Source organism: Lithobates pipiens, unplaced genomic scaffold (genome assembly GCF_037356315.1).
Source record: "Lithobates pipiens isolate NorthernLeopardFrog02 unplaced genomic scaffold, aLitPip1_a1.2 Scaffold_10, whole genome shotgun sequence".
Lineage (NCBI taxonomy): Eukaryota > Metazoa > Chordata > Amphibia > Anura > Ranidae > Lithobates > Lithobates pipiens.
Genome location: NW_027507686.1, coordinates 9,774,622 through 9,789,726, shown reverse-complemented (window position 1 = coordinate 9,789,726; position 15,105 = coordinate 9,774,622). Strand labels below are relative to the sequence as shown.

The following is a 15,105-nucleotide window of genomic DNA, read 5'->3' as shown; positions in this document are numbered from 1 at the left end:
GAATCGGTTGACCTGGCCTAGTTGATAAGAAGACCTCTAGCCCATTAGAAAAGATGGTGACTTGGTGGCTGTCAGGGACATGGCCGTCACAGAACTGGCAATGTTGCCCAGAACCAACATGGACGTCCACAGAGAGTTTTGAGACGTGCAGGAGCGCTCGCTGTGTATCAACACGCACTGGTCGCATACTGGCGCGCATCGACGCAATGACCAGTGTGCCACATGCGCGGCAGCGTGCAAGTGGCGTGACAGACACTGGCGCTGACGGCCTTATTTAAGCCAGCCTTTAGCAACAGAACATTGCTGGATCATCTCAGCTTCCCTGTGTGGCTAGTGATTCTGTTTCCTGATCTGTGTATTACCCGTAATTGACCTGGCTTGCCTCGACCTCACTTCCTGATCTCTCGGTTTGACCTTTGGCTTAGATCTGGACTTTGCTTCTGTTCCTGATCTCCCGGTTTGACCTCTGGCTTGCATCTGGACTTTTCTTCTGTTCCTGATATCCCGATTTGACCTCTGGCTTGCATCTGGACTTTGCTTCTGTTCCTGATCTCCCGGTTTGACCTCTGGCTTGTATCTGGACTTTGCTTCTGTTCCTGATCTCCCGGTTTGACCTTTGGCTTGCATCTGGACTTTGCTTCTGTTCCTGATCTCCCGGTTTGACCTCTGGCTTGTATCTGGACTTTGCTTCTGTTCCTGATCTCCCGGTTTGACCTCTGGCTTGCATCTAGACTTTGCTTCTGTTCCTGATCTCTCGGTTTGACCTCTGGCTTGTATCTGGACTTTGCTTCTGTTCCTGATCTCCCGGTTTGACCTCTGGCTTGCATCTAGACTTTGCTTCTGTTCCTGATCTCTCGGTTTGACCTCTGGCTTGCATCTGGACTTCGTTTCTGTTCCTGTCTCCCATGTATGACCTCTGGCTTGCCCCTGTTTATGCTCCGAACTGACTTATCCTGTATGACCTCTGGTCTGGCTCCTGGTTTCTCCACTTACCAAACACAGCAAGTTCAGCTATTGCTATCGGCCTGCTACAGTCATCCGTCAGTGGCCAGCTCATCTGACTACAAGCAAGCACTTAGCAAACTGTGCTTCTACGAGCACCACGCTCCTTATCCCCAACTCCACTTAGCCACAAGGGGAGCTCTCTTAGCATCTTGATCTCCATACCCACCCCTGACAGGGGCTGACTAAGTGAATGGAGCTCTGACAGTCTCCCATGGGTGGTAAGTACTGTTCCCTCATTCTCAGCTCAGATCTCCTTTGCAAAGATGGGAACATTTTTTTTTTTTTTTTTTTCACGTATCCCTCCCGATGATGCGCTAGCGATGAGTTGTTAATGAATCTGTTAATAGCTTTGTGGTAATTAACAAGTGTTCTTAAGTGAGAACATTTAGAAGAGGCAAGAGATGCATTTAACATGAGGTGGGCTCTGGGTTCTGCTTGGGCGGCGTGAGAAAGACGGAACGCGGCAAACCGCAGAGAGCGGCGGTTCCTAATTAAGCATGTTACAGGCTGCAGGACATGACATGAAGCTGTCCACACAACCCCCTTAAAGGATTCACTTTTTCAGACTATGGACTCGGATAGAAGCTCGTTTCTTTTGGTCTCTTTTTTCTTTTTTTCGAAGTGCCTGAAGGAATCTGCAGACGCTGCCGTGGGTTTCAGTTTGTTTCTGAATGACGAAAGTAACTTTCATTTAAAGAGATGCAAGGCAACGGGTTCACTTTTATGCTGGCCTCAACCAGCTGCATATACTCCTCTTCCCTTTGCTCCCCTGCTGCTACAATTAGAGAATGAACTCTGCATATTGGAAGCTCCAAATAAAAAATACAATTTTAATTACGTTTCTTCATCAATTTAGGCCAGTATGTATGCCGTTACATATTTTTTTTAAAAAAAAAAGCCCAGTAACGGTATATTGATCGGTTTGTGCAAAAGTTATAGAATTTACAAACTATGGGATATATACTAGAATTAATTTTTTACTAGTAATGGTGGCGATCAGCGACTTATACTGCATTTTTAATTTTTCAAGCTTTAAACAAAAATTTTGAAAAAAAAAACAATATTTTTTACTTTCTGCTATAAAACATAGACAATAGAATATTTTCTTAATTTCTTCATAATTTAGGCCAATATGCATTCCGCTACATGTTTTTGGTAAAAAATAAAAAATAAAAATCGCAACAAGCGTTTATTGATTGGTTTCGCAAACCTTATAGCATCTACCAGTGGCGTCACTAGGGGGTGGCTATGGGGGCTATAGCCCCGAATCTGGGGCCCATAGCACATAGTGTCTTGTCACAGGGTCTCTGCCTAAACCTAAAGCCGTGGCTGCATGAGAGAGGCAGAAGAGAGAAGAGAAGCGAGCGGGCGGACGAGCAGAGATGACATCATCTCTCTCCGCCTGCTCGACATCACCGCTCTTCCACCCTCACAGCCGGGCCTCTTCAATGTAGGAGCGAGGCGCAGCAGGCAGCAGAGAGATGAGATCATCTCTCACTGCCTGCCACACATCAGCACTCTTCCACCTTCACGACGAGGGCCTCTTAAATGTCGGAGGTGCACGGGAAGCAGCGAGATGACATCATCTCTCACTGCCCGCCCCGCATCACTGCTCTCCTGCCCTCATTAAATGAACCAGTGTTGCCAGCCTGCCACCACAGCAGTGACAATGCACATATGGTGTCACTGGCTGGCATGGCAAGTGACAATCCACATCTGGTGGCAGGCGAGGTGGCAAGTGACAACCCACATCTGGTGGCAGGTGACGTGGCAAGTGACAAGCTGCAAATGCTGGCAAGTGACGTGGCAAGTGACAAGCTGCAAATGCTGGCAGGTGACATGGCATGTGACAATCCACATCTGGTGGCAGGTGACGTGGCAGGTGACAATTCACATCAGGTGGCAAGTGACACTCCACATCTAGTGGCAGGTGACTTTGGCAAGTAACAAGCTGCATCTGGTAACAGGCGACGGTGGCAAGTGACACGCCCAGGGCTCCCACTGATTCTGCATTATGGTGAGTTGAACCCTTTCATTATATATCAGAATGTAACAATAGAAGCAATGTGCTTCAATCACCCTGACGCCATATCAACCATGGTGCCATGATGATTGAAGTGCCAACACCAGTCACTGCCTGTGAAAAATTGCCTACCACCGGCGTGCCCCTTCACCCGGCCTCTGTGGATCTAGAGATCTTGTTTAAGAACACAGGGACAAACGGTGGGCAGGAGGGGAGATTTCCCTGGGCACAATGGTTTACTGTAGGGATGGGGCGCCTTCCATTTGCTGCAAGGCTGACAGGAGAAGGGCGTGACTGCTGAGTGTAAGATCCCTTAATCTTGTACATCGTGAATGGAGGTGGGCGCAGTTTGGCATTTTTGCCCTGGGTGCTGGATGCCTTTGTCCTGGCACTGGAAGAAACCCAGTATTCCTTAAATCCCTGGTTGGGAATAGCTGCACTAGAGATATATCCGGGAAACACATTGGGTTTATGCAGCTGGGTATGTAGAAGCTGTCAGCCAAGTGAACGCCAAAACTATATAAGAACTTACAAGTTGGGCGGCCAACTGTACAAGATGAATTCCGAGATGAAAACAAGAGACGCTCATCAAGCAGCCTGTATCCAGGTGTGACGAAATGCAAAACGATCTACACTCCTAACATAGTCCAAGAGGCAGGGCCGCTGATAGGCCAGTACAACTGGGCCTGCTGTACCGGGCCTGACCAGCAGGGGGGCCCGGGCAACCTCAACAGCAAAGTAAATTTTCATGTAAAAAAAAAAATTATTATTCTCCAGCCACCGATCATCCCATCCCCCGCATTCTTACCCTGCCAATACTCTGCAATACATACCCTGCCAATACTCTGCAGTACCCTGCCAATACTCTGCAATACTAATCCTGCCAATACTCTGCAATACATACCCTGCCAATACTCTGCAATACATACCCTGCCAATACTCTGCAATACTTACCCTGCCAATACTCTGCAATACTTACCCTGCCAATACTCTGCAATACATACCCTGCCAATACTCTGCAATACATACCCTGCCAATACTCTGCAGTACCCTGCCAATACTCTGCAATACATACCCTGCCAATACTCTGCAATACTTACCCTGCCAATACTCTGCAATACATACCCTGCCAATACTCTGCAATACTAACCCTGCCAATACTCTGCAATACATACCCTGCCAATACTCTGCAATACATACCCTGCCAATACTCTGCAATACATACCCTGCCAATACTCTGCAATACTTACCCTGCCAAAACTCTGCAATATATACCCTGCCAATACTCTGCAATACATACCCTGCCAATACTCTGCAATACATACCCTGCCAATACTCTGCAATACATACCCTGCCAATACTCTGCAATACATACCCTGCCAATACTCTGCAATACATACCCTGCCAATACTCTGAAATACCCAGCAATAATCTGCAATACCCTGCCAATACTTATTATGTATTACATATAAATATTAAAGAGGTCTGTTCTCATCTGAAAACAGTATTTATTTTGGATAATCAAACCTATAACTGGCTGGAGAAAAACAAATATCACTTGTAGACAAACCTACACTTTGTTTCAAGGCGGGGTCTGGGGAGGGGCAATGGGTGGGGCTGAAGGAGGAACCAGGGGCGGGGCCAGGGTGGAGCTGAAGGGGGTCCCGTCAGGTAGGCTGTACGGGGCCCCATGATTTCTATCAGCGGCCCTGCCAAGAGGACCTGCCACCACTTGCTCTCCAGGGCCGTAGCGTCGATCTTAATTTAAGTTTTTATTTAGCCAGCACACACACCATTACGCATTTGCTATTTGCACGGCTAGTCGCATCTAAAGACTCCGAGAAATATTTAGTTGCTAAATCATGCCCATGGGGAACAATGAGTAGATTATTTCAATGTACTTATGCCTTTCCACTAAGCCTTTCTAATTGTTTCTGCATTATGAGTACATGCGTAGAACCGGCAATCAACCATTGTCTAATTATAGAGTGAACTGTAAGTGATTTAGAACCCTCACTTGATAACCTGTGTCATTTTACGTTCAAGCGCAGTAAATTCCCCCCGCCACGACTGATTGAAGTGTTTATTTACAGGAGGAGGGGACGATAGGCGGAAATCAGATGGTAGGATCGACTTATTTAGGTTTATTTGGTGGCACAATCAAATGTCTGGCTTCATCACCGATGGAAAATTATTTAGGAGATGCTACGCTTTTATGCACTGCTACAAAACATGCTTTATGTTTTTATGGCTTGCCATTACAACAGCTCTCGTAAAATTACAGTTTTTTTTTTTTTTTTTTTGAGTAGTGCCATGAAGATTTCCTGTTATGCCGTGCAAATGTTGAGAGTCAAGATGACAGCTGGAATGTCAAGAAATTCTGAAAATGACAAATCAGTCTTTTCCAATAAACCAATGCAAACAGTAAACCCCTAGAAATGACATAGCTGTCTGGCTACAGCACAATAAGAAGGATTTTGATTTACCGCAGTTAGGCCAAATGAGAAATGTTCTCTAATTGGCTGATGATACTGTATCTTAGGGGGTATCCCCACTTTCTTGACAGAGGGGCCATGTTTTCTGTCCTTCAGCCTTTGAGAGGGCTGGACTTTATTAGCTTTATAATTCTCCCGCTCTACAAGACACTGGTCTGGCCGCATCTGGAGTATGCCGTCCAGTTCTGGGCACCAGTCCTCAGTACTGGAAATGGAGCGAGTACAAAGAAGGGCAACAAAGCTAATAAAGGGTTTCTGGAGGATATTAGTTATGAGGAAAAATTGCGAGCACTGATCTTATTCTCTCTGGAGGGGATATGATTTCAATATACAAATACCGTACTGGTGACCCCACAATAGGGATACAACTTATTCGCAGAAGGGAGTTTAACAAGACTCGTGGCCACTCATTAAAATTCGAAAAAAAGAGTTTTAACCTTAAACTACTTAGAGGGTTCTTTACTGTAAGAGCGGCAAGGATGTGGAATTCCCTTCCACAGGCGGTGGTCTCAGCGGGGGGCATTGATAGTTTCAAGAAACTATTAGATAAGCACCTGAACGACCGCAACGTACAGGGATATACAATGTAATACTGACATATAATCACACACATAGGTTGGACTTGATGGACTTGTGTCTTTTTTCAACCTCACCTACTATGTAACTATGTAACTGTGGCAAGTGTGAGTAGACTATGTGCCATCATTGGTGTAGGTGGAAGGAATAGTACCCTATCACTGGTGTAAGTGGGAGGAATAGTACCCCATCAATGGTATAGGTGGAAAGAATAGTACCCCATCATTGGTATAGGTGGAAGGAATAGTACCCCATCATTGGTATAGGTGGAAGGAATAGTGCCCCATCAATGGTATAGGTGGAAAGAATAGTACCCCATCATTGGTATAGGTGGAAGGAATAGTACCCCATCATTGGTATAGGTGGAAGGAATAGTGCCCCATCAATGGTATAGGTGGAAGGAATAGTACCCCATCATTGGTATAGGTGGAAGGAATAGTAGCCCATCAATGGTGTAGGTGGAAGGAATAGTACCCCATCATTGGTGTAGGTGGAAGGAATAGTACCCCATCATTGGTATAGGTGGAAGGAATAGTACCCCATCATTGGTATAGGTGGAAGGAATAGTGCCCCATCAATGGTATAGGTGGAAAGAATAGTACCCCATCATTGGTATAGGTGGAAGGAATAGTACCCCATCATTGGTATAGGTGTAAGGAATAGTGCCCCATCAATGGTATAGGTGGAAGGAATAGTACCCCATCATTGGTATAGGTGGAAGGAATAGTAGCCCATCAATGGTGTAGGTGGAAGGAATAGTACCCCATCATTGGTGTAGGTGGAAGGAATAGTACCCCATCATTGGTGTAGGTGGAAGGAATAGTACCCCATCATTGGTATAGGTGGAAGGAATAGTACCCTATCACTGGTGTAAGAGGGAGGAATAGTACCCCATCATTGGTTTAGGTGGAAGGAATAGTACCTTATCACCGGTGTAAGTGGAATGAATAGTACCCCATCATTGGTGTAGGTGGAAGGACTAGTACCCCATCATTGGTGTAGGTGGAAGGAATAGTACCCCATCATTGGTATAGGTGGAAGGAATAGTACCCTATCACTTGTGTAAGTGGGAGGAATAGTACCCCATCATCGGTTTAGGTGGAAGGAATAGTACCCTATCACCGGTGTAAGTGGAATTAATAGTATCCGATCATTGGTGTAGGTGGAAGGAATAGTACCCCATCCTTGGTGTAGATGGAAGGAAAAGTACCCCATCACTGGTGTAAGTGAGAGGAATAGTGACCCACCATTGGCGTCAGGCGAAGAAATAGTGGCTCATTGCTGGTGTCAATGAAAGGAATAGTGCCTCATCATTGGTGTCAGGGGGAGGAATAGTGCCCCATCATTGGTGTCAGTGGGAGGAATAGTGCCCCAGTACAATAATGTACAAAGTTCAGGGATTTAGCTTTATTGAAACGGGCTTTACATACACTTTGCAGAGGTCCTGGAAATGCTTAGTTCCCCCCTATATTTTTTTACATTGGGTGAGCCATGTCTTCTTTAGTGGCAAAAAAAAAACTAACGTCATTCTTTGACAGCTGCCCGGGCCCTTTGTATTCTTCAAATACATTGCTCTAGGCCAACAATTCTTTGCCGCTTGTGACACTATAACCGTATGGTAATTCTTTGCTTCAAAGGTGCATTGCTAAAGTTCGATCAATAAATCTAGTCTTAAAAAGTCAGTGGGAAATTATTCAATTTGACAGCAAAAAAAGAAAAGGAAAAAAAGATGAGCAGTTCACACAACTATTCATGGCCAGTATAAATCTTAACTTTTATTTAAGAGTTAGGAATACAAATGTATCTTTAAAGGGTTAGTTCACCTTTATCAAATAATACCCTACACCAGTGATTCTCAACCAGGGTTCCTCCAGAAGTTGCTAGGGGTTCCTTCAGCATTGGGCCATTTCTGCCTCTCGGATAAGTTCCCACCGACACCATTGATCTTTTTAGCTATCTGTAAGGGGGTAATTCTTCCCAATGACCACAAGTGTAAGGACCATTCTTCCCAATGACCACAAGTGTGAGGACCATTCTTCCCAATGACCACAAGTGTGAGGACCATTCTTCCCACTGACCACAAGTGTAAGTACCATTCTTCCCACTGACCACAAGTGTAAGGACCATTCTTCCCACTGACCACAAGTGTGAGGACCATTCTTCCCAATGACCACAAATGTGAGGACCATTCTTCCCACTGACCACAAGTGTAAGGACCATTCTTCCCACTGACCACAAGTGTGAGTACCATTCTTCCCACTGACCACAAGTGTAAGTACCATTCTTCCCACTGACCACAAGTGTGAGGACCACTCTTCCCAATGACCACAAGTGTGAGGACCATTCTTCCCAATGACCACAAGTGTGAGGACCATTCTTCCCAATGACCACAAGTGTGAGGACCATTCTTCCCAATGACCACAAGTGTGAGGACCATTCTTCCCAATGACCACAAGTGTGAGGACCATTCTTCCCAATGACCACAAGTGTAAGGACCATTCTTCCCAATGACCACAAGTGTGAGGACCATTCTTCCCAATGACCACAAGTGTAAGTACCATTCTTCCCAATGACCACAAGTGTGAGGACCATTCTTCCCACTGACCACAAGTGTAAGTACCATTCTTCCCACTGACCACAAGTGTAAGGACCATTCTTCCCACTGACCACAAGTGTGAGGACCATTCTTCCCAATGACCACAAGTGTAAGTACCATTCTTCCCAATGACCACAAGTGTGAGTACCATTCTTCCCACTGACCACAAGTGTAAGGACCATTCTTCCCACTGACCACAAGTGTAAGGACCATTCTTCCCACTGACCACAAGTGTGAGGACCATTCTTCCCAATGACCACAAATGTGAGGACCATTCTTCCCACTGACCACAAGTGTGAGTACCATTCTTCCCACTGACCACAAGTGTAAGTGCCATTCTTCCCACTGACCACAAGTGTGAGGACCACTCTTCCCAATGACCACAAGTGTGAGGACCATTCTTCCCAATGACCACAAGTGTGAGGACCATTCTTCCCAATGACCACAAGTGTGAGGACCATTCTTCCCAATGACCACAAGTGTGAGGACCATTCTTCCCAATGACCACAAGTGTGAGGACCATTCTTCCCAATGACCACAAGTGTAAGGACCATTCTTCCCAATGACCACAAGTGTGAGGACCATTCTTCCCAATGACCACAAGTGTAAGTACCATTCTTCCCAATGACCACAAGTGTGAGGACCATTCTTCCCACTGACCACAAGTGTAAGTACCATTCTTCCCAATGACCACAAGTGTGAGGACCATTCTTCCCAATGACCACAAGTGTGAGGACCATTCTTCCCAATGACCACAAGTGTGAGGACCATTCTTCCCAATGACCACAAGTGTGAGGACCATTCTTCCCACTGACCACAAGTGTAAGTACCATTCTTCCCAATGACCACAAGTGTGAGGACCATTCTTCCCAATGACCACAAGTGTGAGGACCATTCTTCCCAATGACCACAAGTGTAAGGACCATTCTTCACAATGACCACAAGTGTGAGGACCATTCTTCCCTATGACCACAAGTGTAAGTACCATTCTTCCCAATGACCACAAGTGTAAGTACCATTCTTCCCAATGACCACAAGTGTGAGGACCATTCTTCCCACTGACCATCACATGAATGTATCATGAGTTGTAGATTTCAAATTTTTAGCAGGGGTTCCCCGAGACTGAAGAACTATTTCAAGGGTTCCTCTGTGTTGAAAAGGTTGAGAAAGGCTGCCCTACACAGTCCCTAAATACCATTACCTAACCCTAAACTAATCAGCTTTAAACAAATATGCTTTATTGGTATTTCCATATTTGTAAACCATCTTTAGTGAAGCCTACCCCAAAAACCTACTTACAGTTTTCCAAGCACTGTACTTTGCTCTTTCTAGGATGGGGCAGCTGCTAGGATGGTATTTAGGGACTGCATAAAATAGTTTTTGATAAAGGTGAACTAAACCTTTAAGGAAGTCCTCTGTATTACATCTGTAGCATCCTCCCAGATAGGCTGCTAGGGAAATCTCGTTCTTTGTAGGCTCTCCTGTAATCAGGTGAGCAGCTTGTGATTACTTTAGAATGCTTTGGGCTCTGCAGGCTTCAGGTTTGATTGCTTTCCCGTTTTTCTGGAGGCTTCCAGAATATAGTGGGTGGGAGAGTCAGGTGAGAAGCCTGATTATTTATGTGGTTCCAGACAGTCCCTGGGGGAAGGTGCTCAGGAGGTGGCTGGGGAGAGTGCATAAATAGTTTGGAGCCTCAGACATCAGGGTTCTTGGCCAGAAAGAGAGGGTCCCAGCGAGGGCCGTCTTTAATATAGATTGGACCCTGGGCAAAAATTTTCTTGGCCCCCCCCCCCATGCAATTTCACTCTCCACCTGCTCTGAGACAATACAATAAATAGCAGCTATCAGATCAGGCAGCAATTGCGATTGGTTGCCAGGAGTTACAGCATTTCATTACTGCCTACTGACTGGTTGCTAGAGGTTACAGCACACTTTACGGCTCACTGATAAGTTGCTAGAGGTTACAGCACATCATCTCCTCACAACAGGGAAGCATGATATACATATGAATGCCGCCTTTATTTACATATCAATGCTGCCGGCTGCAGCTATTTACTTAGTATTGTCGCCGCTATTTACATATGAATACTGGTTATTTACCTGTAAACACAGGGTCTGCAGGTGAGTCATCTGCACACAACAATAGGGCAGAGCTGAGCAGCATTAGTACCAGCACTTCACACTGAGATATTGGGACACTGCACAGGACTAAAACTTCAAGGGACAAGGGAATTTAAACTGGGATAGTTGGCAAGTATGAGGCAGCTGTTTTGGGCCCCACAACAATGACAGGGCCCAGGGCAGCTTCCCCTTTTGCCCTGCCTTAAAAACGTCCCTGTTCCCAGCCAAAAGTGCTGCTGCCTGCATGGGAAGCTCAGCTAAATATTCTGCCTGTCTTTCATTGAGGTGCCAGCTGTGCATAGTTGGGGGGGCCTATCCTGCTACAGTTTCTCTTGGAGCTAAAAGAGGGGTTTTACTGGGGATCAGATCTGGAAGATTCAATTGGGATTCACTTGTCTAAAGAATCTGGAGGGAGGCATCCAAGTACCCAGGTACACTGAGTACAGACCTGAGTGTAGGATCCTAATGACCGTTGTTGCTGTTAACCCCAGCTGCACTAACATTAAGGCTTGCCTGGCCGGGAACTTTCCCAGTGCTGTCCACTTTATGTCCTATTGCTGGAGGGACTGCAAAGAGAAGAGTTTCCTCACATTTCTGTTCAGTGTTCTGGAGTATCCCACAGCTTCTCCAAGGAGCAGCAAAGTTAATCTGCAATAAACTTTTAAAAGGAAACTCCTATACTGTTTACCAAGACAGAGGAGTGAACATTCCCGTTTGCCTGGCTTCTGTGGCACATACACTCTACTACCAACACTGTTGGGATGCCTGCCTTTACACGCACATTAACTTTAATGGCATCCCAGTCTTCGCCCGTAGGGTTCAATATTGAGTTGGCCCACCCTTTACAGCTAAAACAGATTTAACTCTCTTGGGAAGGCCATCCACAAGGTTTAGGAGTGTGTCTATGGGTAATGTTTGATCATTCTTCCAAAAGCACATTTGTGAGGTCAGGCACTGATGTTGAATGAGAAGGCCTGGCTCGTAGTCTCCTCTCTAATTCACCCCAAAGGGGTTCTATCGGGTTGAGGCCAGGACTCTGTGCAGGCCAGTCAAGTTCCTCCACCCCAAACTCACTCATCCATGTCTTTATGGACCTTGCTTTGTGCTCTGCTCCAAATCATTTGGTGGAGGGGGGATTATGGTTGTTTTTCAGGGGTTGGGCTTGGCCCCTTAGTTCCAGTAATGCCCAGATAAGGATGCATGCCCAGATAAGGATCTGGTATGGATTGTGGGGGGACCCCACAGCATTAGCTTTTTACATTTTGGCATGGGGTTCCCCTTAAACTCCATACCAGACTCAAAGGGCCTGGTATTGATTGGGAGGGGGGGGGGGGTGGGGGGAACCAATTAGGAAACAATCCAGGCCTTTTTTAAAGCAGTCTACTGAGCTGGGCCGAACCAGCTCTTGAGGGAGTCTATTCCACATGATCACTTAGCAACTTTCAGTTAAGCAAGATTTGTCCATCAACTGCCTGCAAATTATATAAAGAGGACGTTGACAGAAACTGATGGTTGAATCCTGTCCAATCTCTGGGGAATCTTTTGGTTGAATAGTCATTGGGCTGCTTACTCCTCAATGTAATTTATCTTCCTTACGTGAGGAAAGCAATAATGGTTTCTCCAAAACAAAAAAGGGCCTACAACCCAAGTCCCATCATCAGCGACCGCAACTGGGCCCTGTGCTGCAGGGGGCCCATGCAGCCCCCTCTACATATGGCCGGCAGCAGCATAGGCAGCTAGGGGTACCAGTGCACCATGCACGCGGGTGGCTGGAGGTGGAGGGTGACTAGCAGAGCTCCATGCTCGACTATCACACTGACTGCTCTTTAGTTGTGCATTCCCCGCATGACCTGTGTCCTCGGCCGGCTCCTCAGAGTACCCCTCTCCTGCTCCATGCATTGCCGCTCAGTCCGATGTCTGTTCTCCCCAGCCAGAGTCCCGCCCCCCCCCCGAGTCCGGCCCACACTGCACTGCATACTTCTCCCGGGTAAACAAACTTTAAGCACACAGATGCAGTGCAGCCCTATGAGAGCCCCCGGAGGACACTGCAGGCTTGTCTGCCAGGCCCCCTTCTCCCCTGTCATACACAGATGATGAAAGGTCTTTCTGGGAGATATGCTGATCACCCGTCCAGCACACTGGATGGAGCCCAGGCCAACATGGATGAGTGCGCGGCATGCAGCTTGGTCATGGTGAGTGAGAGGACCCCATCCCCACACACCATCTCCCCTGGGGACAGGGACCCCTTCTCACCTGGGGGCAGTAACTTCATCTGCCCTGGAGAAAAGGACCTCATCTCTTCTGGGGATGGGGACCCCATCCTGCCTAGGGACAGTCCCCCAATGGGGCACCTAAAAATAAAAAAAATCTACTGATGAGTGGTGGAACTACAGGGCTCACAAAGGTCATACCTGTGACCACGCCCTGGAGTTCCACTGCCGGACTCGGAGGGAAGGGCCCTGGCTGTGGTTCAGGGGGGCCCTTCATGGTTTCTTGCATCGGGGCCCTGAAGGTTCTAGTTACGCCACTGCCCAATATGTTTCACTGCAACTGCGGCTTCATCAGAAGAAAAGGAAAATCTAGGTGCAAAACAAAATGTAGAGTGGACTCCAGTGCCGTTAAAATACAAACAAAATTTTGACCCTCAGTCAGGTCCTACACTTCAAGGGGGTATTGGATTCGATTACACAGTCTGCAATGTGTACCTATATCAACACGGAAGAAATACACATTAGGATTAAAACTTCTTTGGGCTCAATGCCACATAGACATAGGCAATTTTATATTGTTTCAGCCTATTAATCTTGAAATTCTAATGCCCCGTACACACGAGCGGACTTTTCAACATCCAAAGTCCGACGGACTGATTCCGTCAGACTATTCGATCGTGTGTGGGCTGCAACGGACTTTTGATTCACCAAAGTCTGACGGACTTTAGAATATGGAACATGCTTCAAATTTTCCCGACGGAACTCCGCCGGACCCGGTCCCTTCGAAAAATTTGCTCGTGTGTATGCTATTCCGACGGACTAAAACCGACGCTAGGGCAGCTATTGGCTACTGGCTATGAACTTCCCTATTCGAGTCAAGTCGTACGTCATCACGTTCGACTCTGTCGGAGTTTAGTGTGATTGTGTGTGGCCAAGTCCGCTCAGTCGAAAACTCCGTCAGAACTCTGTCGGAACTCCGGCAGAACTCCTTCGGAAGTCTGTCGGACATAAGTCCTCTCGTGTGTATGGGGCTTAACAGTTTTTTAAAACAGACCATCAAAAAGACTTACCAGTAGTGTAATAAGGAAATAGTAGAATGGCGTATCAGGCCCTTGCTGGAGCAAATGTTTAATTTGGGAGGCATTGGCTGTGAAGAGAGCCATATCCAGGAAACCCTGGGCCAGCGTCTTTGTCCTGGCGAAGGTATTGATGTTCCGTATCACCTGCAAGGATATCAGTGGGTTACACCATGTGCCCGTCAATATTTCAAGCTGCAGACTATTTCTTATATTAGCAAAAGCTTTTGTACCCCAAGGTAGTTAATCATGTAAAAGCTTCACCAGCTGTTGTGTTCAGTTGCGGAGATATATGGTGGCTCGGGGGACCCTGAACAATGCCAGGTGACTGAAGGGGAGTTGTTCCGAACAGACCTTCAACGTCTTGTTTTATGGAAGGCACAGCGGCATCACTACTTGTGAGACTGTGATATATCCCAGGCCGTGTGTTCGGTTCTCACTAGAAACTTGTACTATATTTTTTTTTGTCTGTTCAGGGAGGAAATAGATGTAACCACTAAGGAGGTGTACAGATTAAGTCTTTCTGCAGGTAAAAAGCAACTGCTTAAGACGCTAGGACAATGTAGTCTTTTACTCCACCGAATGTCCTACCCAACAAAATTAAAAGGTACACCAGTCAAACATTAAACTGTAAAGTCAAAACTTTTTTATTTATACGTTTTTCATAGAGCAAGGAAAGATTAATACCTCTGTGTGTATTGCTGTCTGTATCCCCACTGAAGAGCTTCACCATCTTCATTTGTTCTCTGCCTCTTTGTGAGCATGCAACTGCTGAATCTCCTGACCACAGCTCATTGGTTTAGCACTGACAGCTGCCTTCAGCCGAACTTGGGTTCAGGACTGTGTTTTCCTGCAGCAGCTGTAGGCAGGGCCGTCTTTAATATTGATTGGACCCTGGGCAAAACTTTTCTTGGGCCCCCCCCATGTAGTAGGCTTGTGCAATTCGTTTCGTAACAAATCGAAATTCGACCAAATTATGCATCCGAATGCCCGAATAAAAAAA

General features: G+C 46.4%; 1 protein-coding gene across 2 annotated transcripts in view; it reads right to left on the bottom strand.

The window, feature by feature from the left end:
- LOC143927364 (ninjurin-2-like) overlaps positions 1-15,105 on the bottom strand; it is a 120,475-nt gene that overhangs the window by 76,190 nt on the left and 29,180 nt on the right. For both annotated transcript variants that reach the window (XM_077451408.1, XM_077451401.1), the window contains exon 3: positions 14,097-14,249. In XM_077451408.1, coding sequence (XP_077307534.1) covers positions 14,097-14,249 — 153 coding nt within the window. The remainder of the gene's footprint in view (positions 1-14,096; positions 14,250-15,105) is intronic.